The sequence below is a fragment of the Sabethes cyaneus genome, chromosome 2, assembly GCF_943734655.1.
Source record: "Sabethes cyaneus chromosome 2, idSabCyanKW18_F2, whole genome shotgun sequence".
NCBI lineage: Eukaryota > Metazoa > Arthropoda > Insecta > Diptera > Culicidae > Sabethes > Sabethes cyaneus.
The window spans coordinates 189,924,279-189,943,548 of record NC_071354.1 but is presented as its reverse complement, the minus strand read 5'-3'; the positions used below and the strand labels follow the sequence as shown (position 1 = coordinate 189,943,548).

The 19,270-nt window shown below is 40.0% G+C and overlaps 1 protein-coding gene across 1 annotated transcript in view; it reads right to left on the bottom strand.

The window, feature by feature from the left end:
• LOC128737323 (retinal homeobox protein Rax) overlaps positions 1-19,270 on the bottom strand; it is a 31,885-nt gene that overhangs the window by 1,411 nt on the left and 11,204 nt on the right. The window contains exons 2-3 of the mRNA XM_053831940.1: positions 18,811-18,964; positions 18,571-18,700 (exon numbers count right to left, since the gene is read on the bottom strand). Coding sequence (XP_053687915.1) covers positions 18,571-18,700; positions 18,811-18,964 — 284 coding nt within the window. The remainder of the gene's footprint in view (positions 1-18,570; positions 18,701-18,810; positions 18,965-19,270) is intronic.

Below are 19,270 nucleotides of genomic sequence, written 5' to 3'. Positions count from 1 at the left end.
TTTCACATGTATGATATAGATAAAATAGGTAAATCAAATTAATACTATAAGGCTTGTTTCGCAACCTAAGTTTAAATCAAATAAAGTTTAAAATTTGTATAAAATAATAACTCGTTTTACTTTATTTCCCGTGAAGTATTTAATTACGCACAATCTCTGTGCTTGCTTGCCATTCCACAGTTCCCCCCGATCCGGTTCGCACAGTTTCTAGCCTAGAAACCAAATGCTCATTTGACGAGACGTCATTGAACCATACCGCTGCGCTCGAATGACGCACCGTGAAATCCGGCGTAAATCCACAAACTGCAACAGCAGCGAGTGGCAACAACGAACACACACCCCTGTGCCCGTTCTACTAAACCGAAGCTGAGAACCGAAATCGGAGAGGTTTTACATGCAATAAACAGCGGCTAATCCCTCCGCGGCTGACTGCCGTGGACCAGCCAGCGCAGCAGCGTCAGAGCCAGGACGACGGCGGCTGGCGCACCGGGAAAGTTGTAAAATTCGAAATTCAAATATTGTCAACCCCTGGCGACGTGTTGTGTGCCTGCGTGACTGGGTGCTTGGCCACATATGAACTGTACACAAAATAGTTGTAGCGGAGAAAACAACAAAAAAATGATTGCAAGGGGAAGAGGGACGAAAAGACGAAAGCGATAATAGGCAATGAGCGCATGTACATTGTATTAATTTTAATTGTAATATGAAATTAATCGCCTTTAATATACTTATAATAAACATTTTTCACAATAATGCTGTCTTTTTCGCACTCACAGTGCTGCCGTGCTAGTCGAGCGCTTGATTCTCTTTCCAGCTGACGACCGACGACGGCGTGTAATGTGAGAACTTGATTTATAACGTTTGCGGAGGGTTACCTGAATCCATTCCGAATGCAAACGGTGGCCAGAAATTTGAATTTCAATGGTTCTGTCGGTTGTCGGTTACCAGTCTGGCAACGATTTGCATAAATTTCCTTCGCCAATTAGCACGCGGGTAAAGATTAATTGGATGCGCTTCTTTGCTGTGTTGATAGACGATTATACACGCTTCCTGGCGGGAAAAATGAGCTTTGTCCCGGCTACTGGCTGGCCAATACCCACAACCACCAAGATTGTCCGACGTGATTGTAATATTACACACACAATCGCTCAATCCGCATAGGCGTAATTTTCCCATCCATCCCGCAAAATTACATTCATTTGCCATCAATTGTATAGGCTGCTCCCCGCATCCAATTATGCAATTAAATTGCGATTATTTCGAGTAAAGGATTCTACAATCGGAACGCTTCGAATCTCCCCCTTTAGCGGCTAAGGGGTGTTGTTGGAAAATTCAAATGCCCTGCTACGTGGCGTGTCCTGCCTGCCTGCCTCTGCCTGGCTTCATTCGAACGCACACAATGCGTGTGAACGGTTCAATCGGTCCATCATCACCATCATCATCCAGATCCAGGCTGCGACGTTGTCGACGTCGTCGTTGTCGTCACACAATATACAATGTAAACAACAGCCCACCGAGTTAGCCTTTTCCCCCTCTCCCGCTCTAACTCTCACTATTCCGAGGCGAAAGGCTCTAAATTGAATCAATTGTCCCCGGCAACAATGAGACGCAATCGGAAATTCGAAAATCGGTCCCACTCTAATATTATCCATGTTTCTGTTTTATTTCATTACGACACGTTTCGCCGGCAGACTCTTGCCGAGATGAGACCCTCTTAAGTGCCATGGTCCATGGTGGTTCAAATTCGTCAATAGATCGAAAGATTAGCTGGCAGAGCCTACCGCATTCGTTGGTAGCAACAACTAAGGCACAGACTAAGGCTGCTGCACCAGAAGAAGATGTAAATTGGCTCCTTCGAGTCAGGAAATCAATTTAGATTTTCCACACCAACGAAAGTGCTGGTGGTGGGATACCGTTAGGAGGCATGTCAGGTCTTCTACGTATTCAAATCGAATCAAATGATTGCTTCCGGTATGCTGGGGCGAGAGTGTTGCTGTTGCTGCTGCTGTCAGCAGTCGGTGTTTGAAAAGAAGCTAATTTTCTGGCTGCCTATTCGATTGGTTTGCGATTGATGCCAGGGAAGTGGATGGAAGATGTAATTTATTTGCTAACACTAGTAGTGTGATGGATTCTGTATTTTGCTTGTTGTATTTTGTACAATTGCTTATGATGGAAGGTAGGACCATGACCCGAATGAAATAGTGCTAATATTCTTATAATCATAAGATAATGCACACTGTGAAATGCGACAATGCGTCCTGCAAAAAAATCACTCTAATCTCTGAACCCGTTCAAATACGTAGGTATGTAGGTTAAGGAACGAAATAATAAGAGGTCGCCTATTTAAGTTAGTCGAAAATAAATGAGCTTAAAATGCAGTATTTTGTTCATATTTTCAGAATCTTTTAATAAGAACGGCATCTTGAATTGCTTAACCATAGCTGTAATTGATACAAACACAATTAACTTTGTTTTCGCTAAGAAATATGCTAAATTAAAAATTGTTGTCAAAAAACTTACATTTTTTTAACTGCTGAAGAGAATCGCCATCTCGCTACTATGAACACTGATTACAGCATTTCTAAAACTCAAGCACTCAATTTTCACATTTCATATTGAAGTAGACATGTGAGCACATATCAACAAGAAAAGTGATATGCTGAAATACCCTACTTTTTTGTTTATAGGAGACTAGACCACTGCGACCAGCATTTGGATTAGTTGTGGTTTAATCGCAATGCAGTTTTCTTTGCTACTAACTGTATCACTTGATGGAGAGCGGGAAAGTGCAGTATTGCCTCCAAAGCTTTCAATGGGGTACTTCGCATGGCTTTTGTTATTGATCCACACGCAAGTCTTTTCAATTTGTTTAGCTTTTTTTGTGTAGATGTCTCTCTCGTTTTAGGCCACCAAATAAGCGAGGCGTAAGTTATTCTCGACTTCACTATTGTTAAGTAAACCCAGTGGACCATACTAGGTCTAAGCCCCCAAGTTTTGAACAACCAAATAGCACATGCTTCCTTATGTATAACTTGTTTTACTTGGGCATTCCATGTTAGCTTTTTACCTTATAAGACACCTAAGACTTCATTGGTTAATTGTATTTCGATTCCATCCAGCAAGAGTTTCTGAAAAGTATACTTCCTCTTACGGGTAAACGGAACTATAATTGTCTTTGATGTATTTACGTTTAGCATCTCTTTTTTACACCACGCCGGAGTGTGTGCTTTAAGGTGAAATTAGTCGTCATCGATTCTGCAAATTTTAACAGCAGTTTTTTTTTGTTTGAAACAAAAATTTTGTTCATGAAAATATATTCGCTGTGTTCAGATTGGCAAGAAGAATGCAGTGAATACATGTCTATAAACAGAACCTGGCTTTTGGGCCCAAAAACTGCTTCCGAAATTGGGCACTCCGACGAAAAGTTAATGACTGCTAGTTTCCCGTTAATGCAGATTGCATTCTATTTGAAATCACATCGTCGTATTTACCTTTCACGAGAATCGCAATGTCATCAGCGAATCTCACTACCTCAAAGCTTTTTCAGTTAATGTTTTCAGTAAATCATCCACAACTAATAACCATAATAGAGGAGAAAGAACTCCACCTTGAGGAATGCTTTTTGTTGTTTTCATCGAATACCCTACTTAGTCAATCCAACGCTAATTATAAGGTGAAACAACCAGTGATCCGTTTAGGCTGCTTGATTTTCTTTTTTTTTCGAGTGAGGAAGTGTTTGGTGAGAAGAATGATCGGAATGAACGAGAAAATTTCGATATAGGGTTTATTTCTAATTCCCGTCGTATTAAGTAAAACCACTCTTATTTTCATCATTTCTTCGATGGATTTAATGAATTCTCCAAAAGTTGATGTGCTGATTTGACTCAAACGCTCTTACCTTCCCATCCGTGCTTTTTGAATTCACTAAAAAGCGGTTGTCAAAGCACTTTATTGAAATTACGCAACTGACTTTATTTCTTAAATTCGTCGTCGTTTTAAAATCCGTCCATCAACATTTTTCATCGTCCGAACTAAAAATCACAATGATTGTGAAATTGGCACGCATGTATTTGTGTAGGACGGCATGACAAATGTTATTCTTCAAAAATTTCTGCTGGTCATGCAAGTTTTCTCGGCTGCAGAATAATGACAATGCGTTGCGTGAGTCATTTTCATTTTATGAATGACGGAAATTGAAACGATTCGTCGACATTTTCTTCTTCGTTGCATGCAAAAACGTAGGAAGGTTGGCTGGTAGGAATTTTTTGATAAAAAAGGCTTTTAAATAGATCTTTGCTCACTTTGATTGATCGCGAATGATAGTCAACAAACTAGAATATCAGGGAATAACTAATTTTGCATTCTGTGTCATAGAAAACGCTGATATTTTTAATAATTTGTATTGGATAGGACGGGAATAGGCAATTACGACGAAGCAGCAACATACCCTATAAGCCAAAAATCTATTGGGTCGTTCAGTGGCAAAAGGGGCTCGGTTAGTACCCGAATGTTTCGCTAACTAAACTACAGCTGCACCCTTATATTACGTAGTCTAATATCCAATATTGTTATATTCTCCCTGTTTCCCCAGACACTTCCTCACTCCCGAAAACAAAAATGAAATACAGCCGGTGGTGGTAAATTACACTAGACTTGCCGTATCTGTGTCCGGTAACAGATTTCCTGTTTCTGTCGCACCGACCGAGTAGATAACAGTCTATCTTCTAGGTGGTAGAAACAAAGAACAATCATACAAAAATTAATTATCGTCGTCATCGAAGCGAGTGTGTGGTACGTGGAATGATAGAAATGGAACAATAAAACCAAATTTGATATTAGACAACATAATATAAGGGTGCGGCTTAGTTTAGTTAGCAAACATTCGGGTACCAACCGAAAGAGCGGGTACCAATATATTTTTGGCCTATTTATCAAAATTTTCTAGTTCATCCAGTTTGTCATTCTTCGAACCAGATATTTCCTCACATCCCAAAAAAAAAGGTTTACGTCATGACGGTCAGTTTATATAATTTATTTGTCTCGACGATTTATTTATATGCGAATTATTCATATGCGATAATAAAAATTAAAATAAATAGCACTACCTGGCGAATGAATACTCTGCCACTGTCAATCAAAGAATGAATCTAGTCTATCTAACCAACCTTGCTGAAGACAAGAGCCTTGTTTTTTCACCAACAATTATGACCAATATTCAAAAAAATGGTATACCGTTCACCAAGGTTTAATCTACCACAGGACCATGTTCCCTGCATATCTTGTCTATCTGTTTCACTTTTCCGAAAACAACGATTTACACGAGTAGAACTCAAAATCTTAAGACCAAAAAGATTGATTTTTCCTGGATAGACCGCACCTAGCGAGCTAATCTTGTCAAATGCCACACATTACTTTGAAGATCTCGTGTTCGTGTAGGTATGTTTTTGTAGAGGAAAGCATTATACTATGTGATAAGGATTTCGTGACAGAAACGTCACGAATATGAAAAAATCCGATTTTTTCGATCAATTTTTACTACAAAGCCTCCTTATAAAAGGACTCCACCACCAAATCGCTATTCATATTCATCATTGTGTTCCTCAAGGAAGCAATTTGGGGCCCTTGCTGTTTATATTGTTTTTTAACGATGTAGTTATGCTACTGGAAGCCGGATGCGCACTAATCTACGCTGACGATATAAAATTGTTTCTCGCCGTGCGATTGTCGTCGGCTCCAAAGATTGTTAGATGCCTTTGTGAATTGGTGTAAGATCAACTACTTGATAGTGATCACAGCAAAATGTGAGGTAAAAACGTTCCATCGCACTCAAAACCCTATCATCTTTGACTACAATATAAACGGAAAAACTCTCCGAAGGGTAGGGCAAGTTAGCGACCTCGCCATCTTACTCGACTCCAAACTTATGTTTAACGCTTACCGTTCTGCTATTATTTCTAAAGCATCCCGACAGCTAGGATTTATCTCCAAAATCGGAAGAGATTTTAAGGACCCTCACTGCTTGAAATCTTTATACTATGCATTAGTCCGTCCTTTGCCTGAAAACGCCTGCGTGATTTGACCAGCTCACCTGGATTCTAAGAATCGAACACATCCAAAGACGATTAATCCGTATTGCGCTCAGAGATTTGCCTTGGAGAGACCCAGAGAATCATCCTCATTATCGTGAACGTTGTCTTCTGGTCGGTTTAAACACACTGGAGTGGGGCAGAAGAGTTCAGCAGGCAACGTTTGTAGCAGAAATTTTGAACAACGACATTGATTCACCGACGTTGCTTTCAAAAGTGAATTTCCGAGCATCTCAAAGATCTCTGCGAACTACGGCTTTATTGCACACGGAATTCCACCGAACCACGTTTGGGTTCCACGAACCAGTGACGTCACGCATCCGGATGTTCACTCGGGTTGAATAACTGTACGAATTTGGAGAGCCTGCTCGAATTTTTGTTCAAAAATTGTCAAGAACTGAAGCTTTGTAAGAGTTTGTTTGACCTTCATTAAGACATTGTCAGATGAATGTATCAAATAAAATAAAATATATAAATAAATAAAAAGAATTAAAACAATAGATGTTGCAATTATGAGGTTTTTATAACAATTTTCAATCACTAAATAGCGAAAATTATCGAAAAGTTTCAAGGTCAAATTTTCCCCATACATTTTCTTCGTGATTACTTTGCTTCACAGTCAGGGACGACAATTAAACACACCATCTGTATAGGAAGCTTTCCTTTTACATAAAAAGTAACAATACCTGCCCGTCTTTACGACGTTTAAACCTGTACCAATTTGATATCTGTGCTTGGTAAAGGACTACGGTGGGCCGGCCACGTCGCAAGGATGCCGGACGACTGTGAGTGAAATCCGTTCTCTTCAAGAACCCCACCGGCACCAGGAATAGAGCAGCCCAACATGCTAGATGGCACGACCAGGTTGAAGCTCTATATCATCAAATAAGTTAAATTTTACAGCGCCACATGTGTTTGAGTTCCGAACTAATACTAACCACCAGTCGTTGCATCTATTGATATACAGAAATTCTTCCGAAGACGCCATATTGAAGAAAAAACCACTATGAAGAGAGTTATTAAAAAAGTTCACGATTCCGAGTAATCAAACCACTGTGCAATGTGCTGTGCTCGGTTAATTAGATTGTGTTGAGCTTTCTGTTGGTCAATTGAGGGTTAAATTATAATTTTTAGTAGAAGTCGTCAATATTGTAAAGTCTTAAGTCTAGAATCTTGAAAAAAAAAATTCATTTTGCATTGGTCAAAAACCAGAAAAACGTGCGCATTAGAGTTTTGGGCGAGCAAACTTGGTTCTTGGTTAATGGAACCTTTAGAAGAGTTTCTTTAAATTAAAAGTTCTATCATTTAGTGGAATTTAAATTTTGATTAATCCCCCTAAAAGTGCATTAAAAAATTTATTTTTCTTCGGTTTCAATATAACACATTGATGTGTTCTGCAAAGTTTTAAAGCATAATACTACAAGAAATTTTTCTGAAGACAGTAACCTTCTATCTCTTCAGCAAAGATAGAAAAATCCTATTTCTGATTCGTCAAAATCAGTTTTTCTATTTTAGCAGTTTATGTAGTTGTTGTATGAGTTTTTCATGTTTCACAAAGTTACACAAATAGTAAAAATACGCAACAATGCTGAATATTGTATACCCCTATATTTGCTCGTTTAAGAACTGTAGAGCTTTTAATATAAAAATAACAAAATTGCTCGGCAAAAAAGACAATCCAGGATACAAAGCTGATAAAATCGGGGGTAGACAAAATCGGGGATAGACAAAATCGAGACAATACTGTGTCACCTATGATTTATCAACTGATCGTCCGTTTAAACATATCTGTTGATACTATTTTGTAAACTGATGCAATAGTTTTTTTTTTCAAGTTTTCGTAATAATTTGTTAAAACGAACATGTTATTTTATGGTGACTCTCATTTACCCATTTATTTATTTCTTCTTCATTCTAAATCATCTTTGTTGGTGTTACGTTTGATCACTTATCTGTCCTTATTCGGGTAAATCTTTTAATTTTTCACATATTTTTTCAAGTTTTCCACGATTAGCTAAAACCAGTTTATCACTATTGCTCGATTGGATTCTTCGTCTTTCCACTCGGTATTCGAATTTCTCACAATAATGGTATATCCCCGATACCAGTTGAGGAGGGGGGAGGGAGGGGAAGAAAAGCGCGAGTGCCAGTGGAATGACGTTGCGAATTCCGACTAATTGTCGCCGCCGAAGTGAAATTGCATTCAATTATTCCATTCAACACGCCCGCTTGTTGTGCACCGGGCGAAAGCTTCCGAGAGCGACAATTAGTGTGCTAATTAAATCATGCTTTTAGACGAGAGAGCGCATGTGTATCCTTGGCTGGGCCGTACCGAACCGTGCGACGATCGACACAGAGTGAAATTGTCCGTCGGTGCATGGTATTAATTGCAATTACGGACAATTAGAGTTAGATTTTCCATTCGTTCCGCCGAAACCGCCAGAGACCGACGAAGTCGGCCGGCAGCAATTATGGCAGGCATCATCAGCGTCGTCCTTGGCAGAATACACACGCAACGGGAAGTGACAATACAATCAGCGTCGGCAGCAGTAAAGTGTCCCGGGAGCTGCGATTTCACCGCGACGGATGGGGTGGAAAATAACGCAAATTTACTTGGCTAATTTTCTCATTTCGGATTTCCTGCATTCACTCTCTCGGAAGAAAATTACAAAATGCATTACGACGACCACGTGTGTGCGCCTAGATTGATACATCAGCGTTCGCCCTACCACCCCCAAAGCAAAACTCGCAGTTTTGTAGAACCACACGAGGACAACCTTGTCAGCTGCTTTTTGATTTCCGCCCCTAAGCACGGTCCTACTAACTGCCATTAGACAGGCAGTTAGCACAGAGAGCACTCTTCAGACGCGGGAACAATAGATAATCGCCTGTTTTTGTTAGGCCCGTAAAAAGCGTGCTCGCGTCGTATCGCACCCCCTTCGGTTTCCACTTTAATTGAATGTAACAAAATATCGCTTTTGTAGTCCTACCAAACAGAGCGACCGACGGGAAAGCAATTCAAAAATCAAACGATGTCAATTAGATCGGATTTAATGAGCTTAAAATGTTTCTTTGCGTAGTTGTTATCTTCGGGCAGAGCAGAAATGAAAAAATATACTGAAGGGATGAGTCTGACCATATAGCTGGTTTCAGCGTGAAGTGCAAACATGACCGCTCGAAGCGATAGAGCCTTATTTTGCTTTGCCTGTGAAAAGTGTTATTCTGTTGTCAATGTGTTCGCTTTTTTTGCTTCGTTCAAAGTGCTGATATCGATATTGTTAAACCCGCGAGCGAAGTAGGATGCAGGAAAGTTTGTTTGAAGTGGTTCACCAAGTGGGGTAGGAAAATTTCGATTACGAAAATTAATTTAATCCTCAATCCTATTTTCAAGGTGAATTAGGTTGGGGTGAAATTTTCCTTCTCCCACTTCTAATCGCAGCAAGTTTATTCATATTAAGGTTTGAGTAAGTTCTGCCTTCGTATAGAGAACACCTGCTTACCGACGGAGGCATCTCCGAACGTCTCGTTTGAATTATACAGCATATAATCTTCCTTCACGGGGCAGAAAATCAATCGACTCAAAACAATACCCATCAAAGTTCAGCATTTCATGCAGCTCGTGGGCGGTTCCGTTCAGTCGTCCGTACTCGTTCATCCTCCGGTGATCCGTCCTGGTGGAGAAAAGGATTCGCAAACAATGCCCCGGACGTAATCTGTTTTTAATATAATAATATCGTTTTAGTACACACATCACGGATCAATCTTGCTATGAGAGGGCTTTTTGATGGACCGTCAGCCATTAACGGACCGGCCACTGGCCACTGGCACTGGCTGTTCTGTTTGATTTCCTATCATCCTAAGTAAACACACCTAATCGATATCCCATCAAATGCGAGCCACGCCTGAGCGTCGTAGTTTCGCAAGAGCGTCGCAATTACGCAACGATTAGCTGCGGCGGTATTGTCTGGCGAAGATTCGAATGGGGGAAACGGTGAAAGTAATAAGGTTTCGACCCACCGGATTCTAGTGCAGAAAGTTTGCACGAGAATGTTAGGTACGTTGATTGAATTTCATTAGCTTTCGCATGTTTCACCTAAAAGGGAAACGGGCTTCTCTGCTGCCGTCACGTTTAGCTCACCCGAAAAGGTGTGTGGCCTGGGTGGTGTCATATGGATTATCGGTGTTCGGAAAAGGAGAATAATTATGTTAGACCGTCGACTAACACGCTGCATTGTAAGCTGATTTCAATAATTTTGTCGATTATGACCACACTCAATTGACTTCAAGTGCACATTTTGCCGTCGGCATAATCGGCGTGAACATAGACAGCAGGAGCGGTTATTCCGGATGTTCGGCGCCACCGAACCGGTCACCGGCTTGCCGATGGACTTAATCGTATTACGATCACCATGTTATCCGATTCCAAGCACCGATAAAGCGATCGCGCGCTATATCGGTTCGGACCTCCGTCGGTCAGGTGGTCTTGGGTTGTAGCTAACATTTGCATAGCAATTGATTTGTTGTTCGGCCGGCAGTGATTAATCAGCGACGATTTGAATGGTACCTTCCCCACGGGCAGACTGCCTAATATGAAATTGATATTCTAAATATGAGATTTACTATATGGTCACGTAGAGGCGTGTGTGAAAATAATTAAAATCTGTTTCCGGTAATTTGACACAATATATTAAATAAGAGCTTTTCATAATATAATGTAAAATTGATGATTGTAATTAATTCGGAATGTTAAATATAAATCCATCAATGCGACTAACCGGGTTTCCACACAAAAGATGCCCCTGAACCTAATTATATTATGGAATAATTCAAATAAAGTAGTTGGCCCGCGGAGTATTTTGGCAAATTTTCAGATGGCTAGTCTGTTTTTAAAAGGAAGAAAGTGTCTGATGCGAGAATAATTATTTGGATGAACTAGAAAATTTTGATTTAGACCAAAAATATATTGGCCTGTGCAATGGCAGGTCGAGCTCGCACCCGCACTCTTTCGGTTGGTAACTGAATGTTTTACAAGCTAAACTACTGCCGCCCATTATATTAGGTAGAATAATACCTAATTTTGTTTTATTCTCCCAATTCTATCATTCTCCGTACATGCGCCATACACTTTCTATGCGACGATATTATTTTTGTATTACTGCTCTTTTATTTCTACCGCCGAGAGAACAGACTGTTATCTATTCGTTCAGTGAGATAGACTACGACGAGGATTAATTCAGATTTCGTAAAAGTAGTTCCAACTTTAAGTACAAATTATTTACTTTTCGTCATATTTTTAGTACGTGAGCTAAGAACGCATAATTTTGCCACTGTCAAAATCGCAGTATGCTACAATACAAACCTCAATCCCGCGCCAAGCTCTCGTAAAAAAATTGAGATAAAATTCAAATTCGAACCTTCGAAATAGAATGTTAGGTGTAATAAATAAAGCCACTGCACAGTGGTTTGATTGCTCGGAATCGTGAACTTTCTTAATAACTCTTTGCATAGTATTTTTTTCAATAAGGCGTCTTCGGAAGAATTTCTGTACATCAATAGACGCAACAACTGAGTAACACTTCTTGGAAATGCAAATTAAATGATGAAGATACTTAAAGAAACAAATGACTTAGCATGTTTTAAGATCAGTTTTGAATATACTTTCACTTTAATTATATCTTGGTCGCCAGTCTTTCCAACTTTTTATTGTGTAGCAGTACGAAATATGGCTAATTTTATCGTTCATTAACTCGCTCTGTATAGAAGATACATGTTCACGTTCTTCTGCAAAAGTGTGTGATTTTGATAGATGCAAATGTTTGCAGAACATTATTTTTCCCTAAATCACATAGTTTTGAAGCTACAGTGAAAACTCCGAATTTCGGGGGTACGTCATGAAAGACGCCTAATATCTCAAAACTGTGATACTTAGAGGAATAATGTTTTCAGCAAAAAGCTTCATAATAAGATTATCTAAAACTTTCTAGAACATACTATAGCTCTATATCTTCAAATTAGAAAGTTAAATTTTGCAGCGCCACCTGTGTTTGAATTTCGAACGTTCCGAACTAATACTAACCACCAATCGTTGCATCTATTGATATACAGAAATTCTTCCGAAGACATATTGAAAAATATTGAATATTGAAAAAAAACACTATGAAAAGAGTTATTAAAAAAGTTCACGATTCCAGAGCAATCAAACCACTGAGCACTGGTTAATCCGGCCTTAAAAAATCAAATAATCTGCACTGACAATACCCAAAAAGCAAGCTTGTCGTTATGCTACATTGATTTGGGTCATTCGAACATACTCTCACTTGTCTACTTGCTAACTCCTGACTTGTGGCCGCAACGTTCAAGGCACGAAAATGGATTCACATTATGTGCATGTACTGTCTATTTTTAGGAAACTAAACTTCCAGAGGAAGACGCCAAAGAAAACTTCATATTACCATTCACAAAAATATTTCAATAGCTCTCCAAGCAAATTCGCTTTTAATGTTCACTAGCAAAAAAAATTTAAATAGGGTAAGGAACGAGTTAAGCAGTGTTACCTATTTTAATCAGTTGAACGTAAATGATCCGAAAATGCACTTTTTTATTCATATTTTCAAAATCTTTTGATAGGATCATCTTCACAAATCACTTAACCATACATTTGGTTCACACAAACACAATTTACTGGGTTTCCGACAAGAAATATGATGAATTAAAAATTGTTGTCCAAAAACGTACATTTTTCAGCTGCTCTTCAGCAATCGCCACCTCGCTACTAACGAATTCATCAAATTTTCAGCACTGATTACAACCACTCGGAAAGTCAAGCACTCAATTGTCACATACCATATTATTCAGTCTCTTTTTTTCTATTATCTAAGGCTTTGTCACTAGCCGAAAGTTTTATTATTTTCTAACAAAACTGAAACCAAATTCTGAATTGATGGAACCTGTTCACCAGTAGCAGCAGCTGCAGCACAACTGATGAACTATCGTGTTGCCAAGATACTGTTTCGGTTCTGGAAATAAGAATTTTAAGTTTGAAATTAACTGAAACCTCCTATGGTGAAAACGTGGTTCAATACTTTTAAGAGAAATGTATGTTCATAATTAATTTTTCTTTATTAAAAACAACACAAAAGACAGCTTTTTCAATAATTTTCGAAGATTTTCTCAGTGATTTAATGAAGCAACGATGTGTTTCAATGTTATTTGCTTTGACAACACTGTTCTAAAGTTAGATCGTGTGCACTTCTATGTTTGCCTCTTTTGTTCTCCCACCATCCTTATGAACAGCGAGTGAGACGTCAAACTCGCAGTTTCCCATAAGAACACCAGAGAATAAAAGAGACGACGAATACCGTTTGCCGAACGGTTCGGTGAGTGTATGCCCCGATAAACAATTTAGACAGATGGCATTTTACGCATATGCCGATACGCTATGCCGATTACGCATCAGATGCCGATTAGTAGGTCGCGGATAGGAACGCGAACTTACTGAATAGGGGGAAAAGTTCGAGGGATTTTTTAACGGGACGTAAAAAAATTCAGATTTCAGGATTGCCGAAAACAGCACCCTGCGGGTGAAAATGGGTTCGGTGTGTTCAAAATTAGTTCCACCGCTCCAACTTTTAAAGCGAAAAATCAAAAGTTTAGCTCAACAATAGTGTCTTCCAATGGTAACAGCTTGAAGAACTAAAGATAGCAAGAAGATTGGTATGCTGATATCCGCCACTTAGTCAACCCATCGCTTGTAATAAGGTAAAACAATCAGTGACCCGCTTAGACTGCTTAAAACTAGTTCTTTACCCTACTTCTTTATTGTTGTCCGTCCTGATTATTAGCAAGCTCGTCGTTTAGATACTATTTAACCCTGTTCTATGCCGATCGAACCTGTTCGATCATGTCTGCCCCCTGCGTTTGTGGTCAATGCACGAAGATTGATTCACAGTAACCAGTCCGTGTGCGCATCTGTCGTCTGATTGCAATAATGATGACGTAGCAAGCAAAAAACTTGACCGTCATGGGTCACACACAATTGTGGGTCATTTTGGCTTTAGCTGCTAATTTACATTTAAATATCGCCTCATGATTGATCAAATTGTTAGTGCTGCTTATGAGTAACAATTTTGTCAATCAATTAGTTGAGCCCGAATATTACGATTCGGAAAATATAAATGTCTGATCAGAATTCAGAAAACTGCGGATACATTCCATTGGCCAGTGTTTGCGAAGATGTTAAATCTTTGTATTAGTTTGAGTTCTTATATTGCATAATATAGCTCTAAGATATTGTACATAAAACAGTCATAGCCGGAAACTGAAACAAATTTTTTTATGGTCATATTGGATTTTATTTAACTGAATAAAAACATCTGGCTGTTTGCAATATTTATGTAGTCTGATTAGAGTAAAATGTTGCTTAGAAAATCCTTGATCATTTGCTTGGTCCGGTCTGATTTGACACCGACCATATGATATCGCGACAAGCAATCGATTTGAGCAGGCGAGTCGAGCAGTCGAATCAAGCAATCGAGTCAAGCAGTTGGGTCAAGCAGTCGTGTCGAACAATCAAGTCGAGCAGTCAAATCGGGCAGTCTATACGAGCAGTAAAATCAAGCTGTTCAGTCAAGCAGTCCGGTCGAGCAGTTGAGTCGAGTGGTCGAGTCGATCAGTCAAGTCGAGCAGTTAAATCAAGCAGTCTAGTCGAGCAGTTGAATCGAGTAGTCTAGTAGAGCATTTGAGTTGCGTAGTCGAATCTAATGGTTTAGTCAAACAGTCGGGTCAAGCGGTTAAGACGAACAGCTGAGTCAAGTAGTTCGTTCGAGCAGTCGAGCCGAGCAGTTGAGTCAAGTAGTTGAGTCGAGCAGTTGAGTCAAGTAGTCCAGTCGAACAGTTTATTCGAGCAGTTGAGTCGAGCAGTTTAATCGAGCAGTTGAGCCGAGTAGTGCAGTCGAGCAGTGGAATCAAGTAGTTGAATCGAGCAGTTGAGTCGAGCGTCGAATCGAACAGTTGAGTCGAGCAGTCTAGTCGAGCAGATGAAACATGCTGCTCAGTCAAACAGTCCAGTCGAGCTGTCGAATCGAACAGTCCAGCCGAGCAGTTCAATCGTGCAGTTAAGTCGAGCAGTCGGGTCGAGTAGTGAGTCAAGCAAATGTGTCAAGCAGTCGAATCGAGTAGCTAAGTCGAGTAGTCCACTGGAGCAGTTCAGCCAAGCAGTCAAGTCGATCTGTCCAATCAAGCAGTTGAATCGAGCAGTCGAATCGAACAGTTCAGTTGAGCAGTTCAGAAGCAGTCCAGTCGAGCAATCATATCGAGCAGTCCAGTCGAGCAATCTAGTCAACCAGTTGAGCAATCGAGCAGTCCAGCCGACTGCTGGAGATGAGGTGACTGAGAATACAACCCATTGCTCGAAAGCATGACGTCCTGTCAGGGACCTGTTTTTAATTACCGATAAGTAGGGTTGCCAAGTTGCCGGTTTTTGGCCGGCCCGACCGGTTTTTCATTTGCAAAGCTGGTGGCCGGTCAATCCTGCGAAAAAACCGGTTTTCTGACATATGAAGCCGAATTTGTACTTTTTGCCTGAATTGTTAAATTTTCTGATAAATTTATTAGCAATCCTGCGCAGCGGATCATTAAAGATAGCCAGTTTTGCAGTGACAATACTTTGCTTCTGGCGGTAATATACATTAAATTGTCCACTAGCACCACAAGCAAGTAGTTGTCACTCTGAAACTAGCTATCTTCAATAATCCATTCAATGTTCGTTCCACTACTAGCTGATCATCCCATTTACACAGAAAACTGTCAACCGACTTCCGGCGACTGCCAAAGCCTCCGCCCCCCAGCATTTTTAACAGCAGGACCGACCGGCCGCTTTTTGTAATTTTCAGACTTGGCAACCTCTTATGACGACCTGTCAGAGACCTGGTTTTCGGTACAGACATAAGCCTCTTATATTTATGACTAGCTGTAAACCCCGCGCGTCGCCTCGCGTCTAATTGAGAGCAAATTGGAGGTACGCTATGTAACGCTAACGCTATGTAACTCTATGAGGTGCAACCACAGAGAACAGACTACCAGGTAATCGACAAAAAGTGTGTAAAAGGTTTTTATGTAATCTACGAGTAATCCTTCAATAGAGCACCCCTCGAGCTGTAAGTGGCAAACTAAATCTTGATGTCGCTGTCATCGCTGCTATGTAACTCCAGCACAAAGAAATATTGATAAAGGTACATGGATATTTTTTGATGCGTTTGGCAAACTATTTTTGGAGGGCGCCACAGACAGATTTTACACACAAAAAATCGATTATTTCCTTCGAGCCTGTTAATCTGTTCTCTGTGGTGCAACTACGTTACTTTTGCTCGTCTTGAATGTAATCTGGTATGATTGCACTACAAAAACTATTTTTATGCCAACGTAAGAATGATGGTATGATTGGTTTGAGTCTTTGCTTAATGTGGGCGATTATTACCATGAAAATACATATCGCGCCCCTCGTTTTGGCGACAGACATAAGCCTCTTATATTTATGATTATATTTATGATGATAAATAAAATAAATAGATAAATAGATTAGTAGGTATAATATTCACGTATTAATCGGCAGATAAAGCTAAAATGGCCCATAATTGTGTGTGACCCATGATTGTGGACTGATTGTAGCATTTGTTTTCTAGGCTACGTAGCCATTTACTTTTCTTTAAAGCATTTACAAATAATTATTGGATTAAAATACAGTATATCGCCTTATTCTGTCTGTAACGTAAACTAAACCCTTGACAGGACGTCATGTTCTCGTAACAAGAATCGCAGCACACTCGCTAAATGCTTTACACAAAGCTGAAATATATTAGCCATGTGCAACTAAACTACAGCTGTTACGATCACCGCACGAACACTCTCTTATCAGGGCAGGATTTTGGTGTTACAAACTTGAAATTAAATAAAAGAAGAAACTTTTTCCAAATCGAATTCTACTATTTTTATTTATTTCCGACAGATACGTATTTCGCCTACGACTTGCAGACTTCATCAGTGTCATCGGAAATAAACAAAAATAGTAGAAATCAATATGGGAAAAGAAATTCTTTTATTTAATTTCAGGTTTGGAATTCTACTAAGACGCCCAAAAAATGCTTTCATTGTTACAAACTTAATAATAGTCGTAATAGAATGATATACAGATGTCAGCGCACTGATTAAAACCCCATCGCCACAGTTGACAGTGGCGAATTGGTATATAAATATAAACCAAGGGTCAAACAAATTATCCCAGATTACAGTCTAGACAAGGATCAGTAACGCAGTTGAATCTCATAATGAGTTACATAGCATTAGAGGTATGTACATTTAGGCGTTTTGGTCATGCATTCCGGTTATCTCCGAAGTAACGAATCTAGATTTTCGCAGTAAAAAAGTGTTTTTTTCTCGAAATTATAGAAAATTAGGTTGGGTACCTGTCCGCGATAGCGAAAAGTACGTTAAAATCCGCCAACCGTATGAAACACGTGCTTCCGAAGATTCGAGAAGCGTCTCCAAGCTGCCTGCATCTGCTAGCAACGTACATCGAACATTCTAGAAACTTCTTTCCTATGGCAGCAATACATTAGTACAGCTAGTAATATAACTTAATACATACTAATGTTGTGGTCCTCTGTAGTTTAATCTAAGCCTATGTCCAATAGTATCCGAGCTCATGTCAGTGGCTATAACATACTGAAGTACATTAAAGGCGTGAATTTAATGGAAAGTTGGTTCGTGCTATCAATAATTCCCAGAGCAAAACGGTGTATCAAAGGTTCGTCGTCCTCTAATGCCTCTAATGTCTAATGTCTTATACCTCAAGCGAACAGTGTCAATGTCCACCAAAGAACAGAGTTCGTGGTAGGATGTTAGCACTTCTTCGTTTCATACGCGATTCCTATGCGATACATACTGCGGACACCAATCGCGTAGCGAGGTTACTTCTGGAGAAATCTTTGCAGATCGCTAGTATTTATAAGGGCCATTAAGGTCACGGCCAAATCGGCCAAGCGCACATAGTTTCATGCCGAAATGGTCCAATTGGACTACCTTGTGGTACTCCTGAGTGCATGGTAATTGGGCAAGATTTGTTACCACGAAATGTGTGTCTCCAAAAACAATTTTTCAACTAAATGTACATTGAAGTAAACCGCCCAGTTAGCTTCGAGGTACGATGTTGGTCTAACAAGTCAGTCGTCGTATGTTCGACTCTTGGCTAAGCGGTGATGTTAGCCCCGTAAATGTCCTGTACTCTAACAGCCGATAAAGAATGGTCAAGTCTTAGAAAGACGTTTGATCCCGAGACTTTACTTTTGCACGCTGAAGTCACTTTTATATACAACACGAATTTCAAAATTTACACAATCGTATGATAGATAACCGTATGACATACTAGTACCTAAAGTTCCAATTTGAGCTCTCCAAAACATGAAAAAGGAAATCAATCCGCTAAACCCACCTGAACTCTCGCTTCACTAAGATCCAGCCGCATAGCCAGTTCCTCCCGGGTGAAAACATCAGGATATTGTGTCTTTTCGAAGGCTCGCTCCAGTTGGTGCAGTTGGAAGGTTGTAAACGTTGTCCGAGATCTATCGAAGTAAAGCCGGTAAAATGGCCGAAAAAAGCGAACAGAATTGAATTAATCCTCGATTCAAATTGCAATTTCGTCGGGCTGCCAGCCGACGAAAAAAAGGCTTACCGTCGAATCTTTCTCGGCCGGCCCATATCGTTCGGATCCCCATCCATGCCGTCCAATTCGCCCATATTGGGTAGCTCGTCATCGTTGTCCACGTCAACGCCATTTTCATGTGATTCCGCCGGCGAACTCTCACGTTTCAAGGAATTGTCGTGATCTGTGAACGAATGGAAAGAGAAAAAAAAACAAAACTGAAATAAAATGAATCCACTAAGCGTCGTGCACAGGAAAACTCGCGTCCGTTCGGGATGCGAAAAGTGAACTGCGGGTGGAGAACGGAGTCCCTCCGTTTCCTGCCAATTCGGATGCGAACGATTCGAAACGGCTTCGTCAAATTGAAGTGGCAGAAAATCCGTTCACGTTTTCCGCCCAGTGCTTATACCATTTTGGCCGGTAAAAATAACCGTAAACGAATCTTTTTTTTTTTGCTCGAACACAACCAATCACATGCTCGAAATAAAAA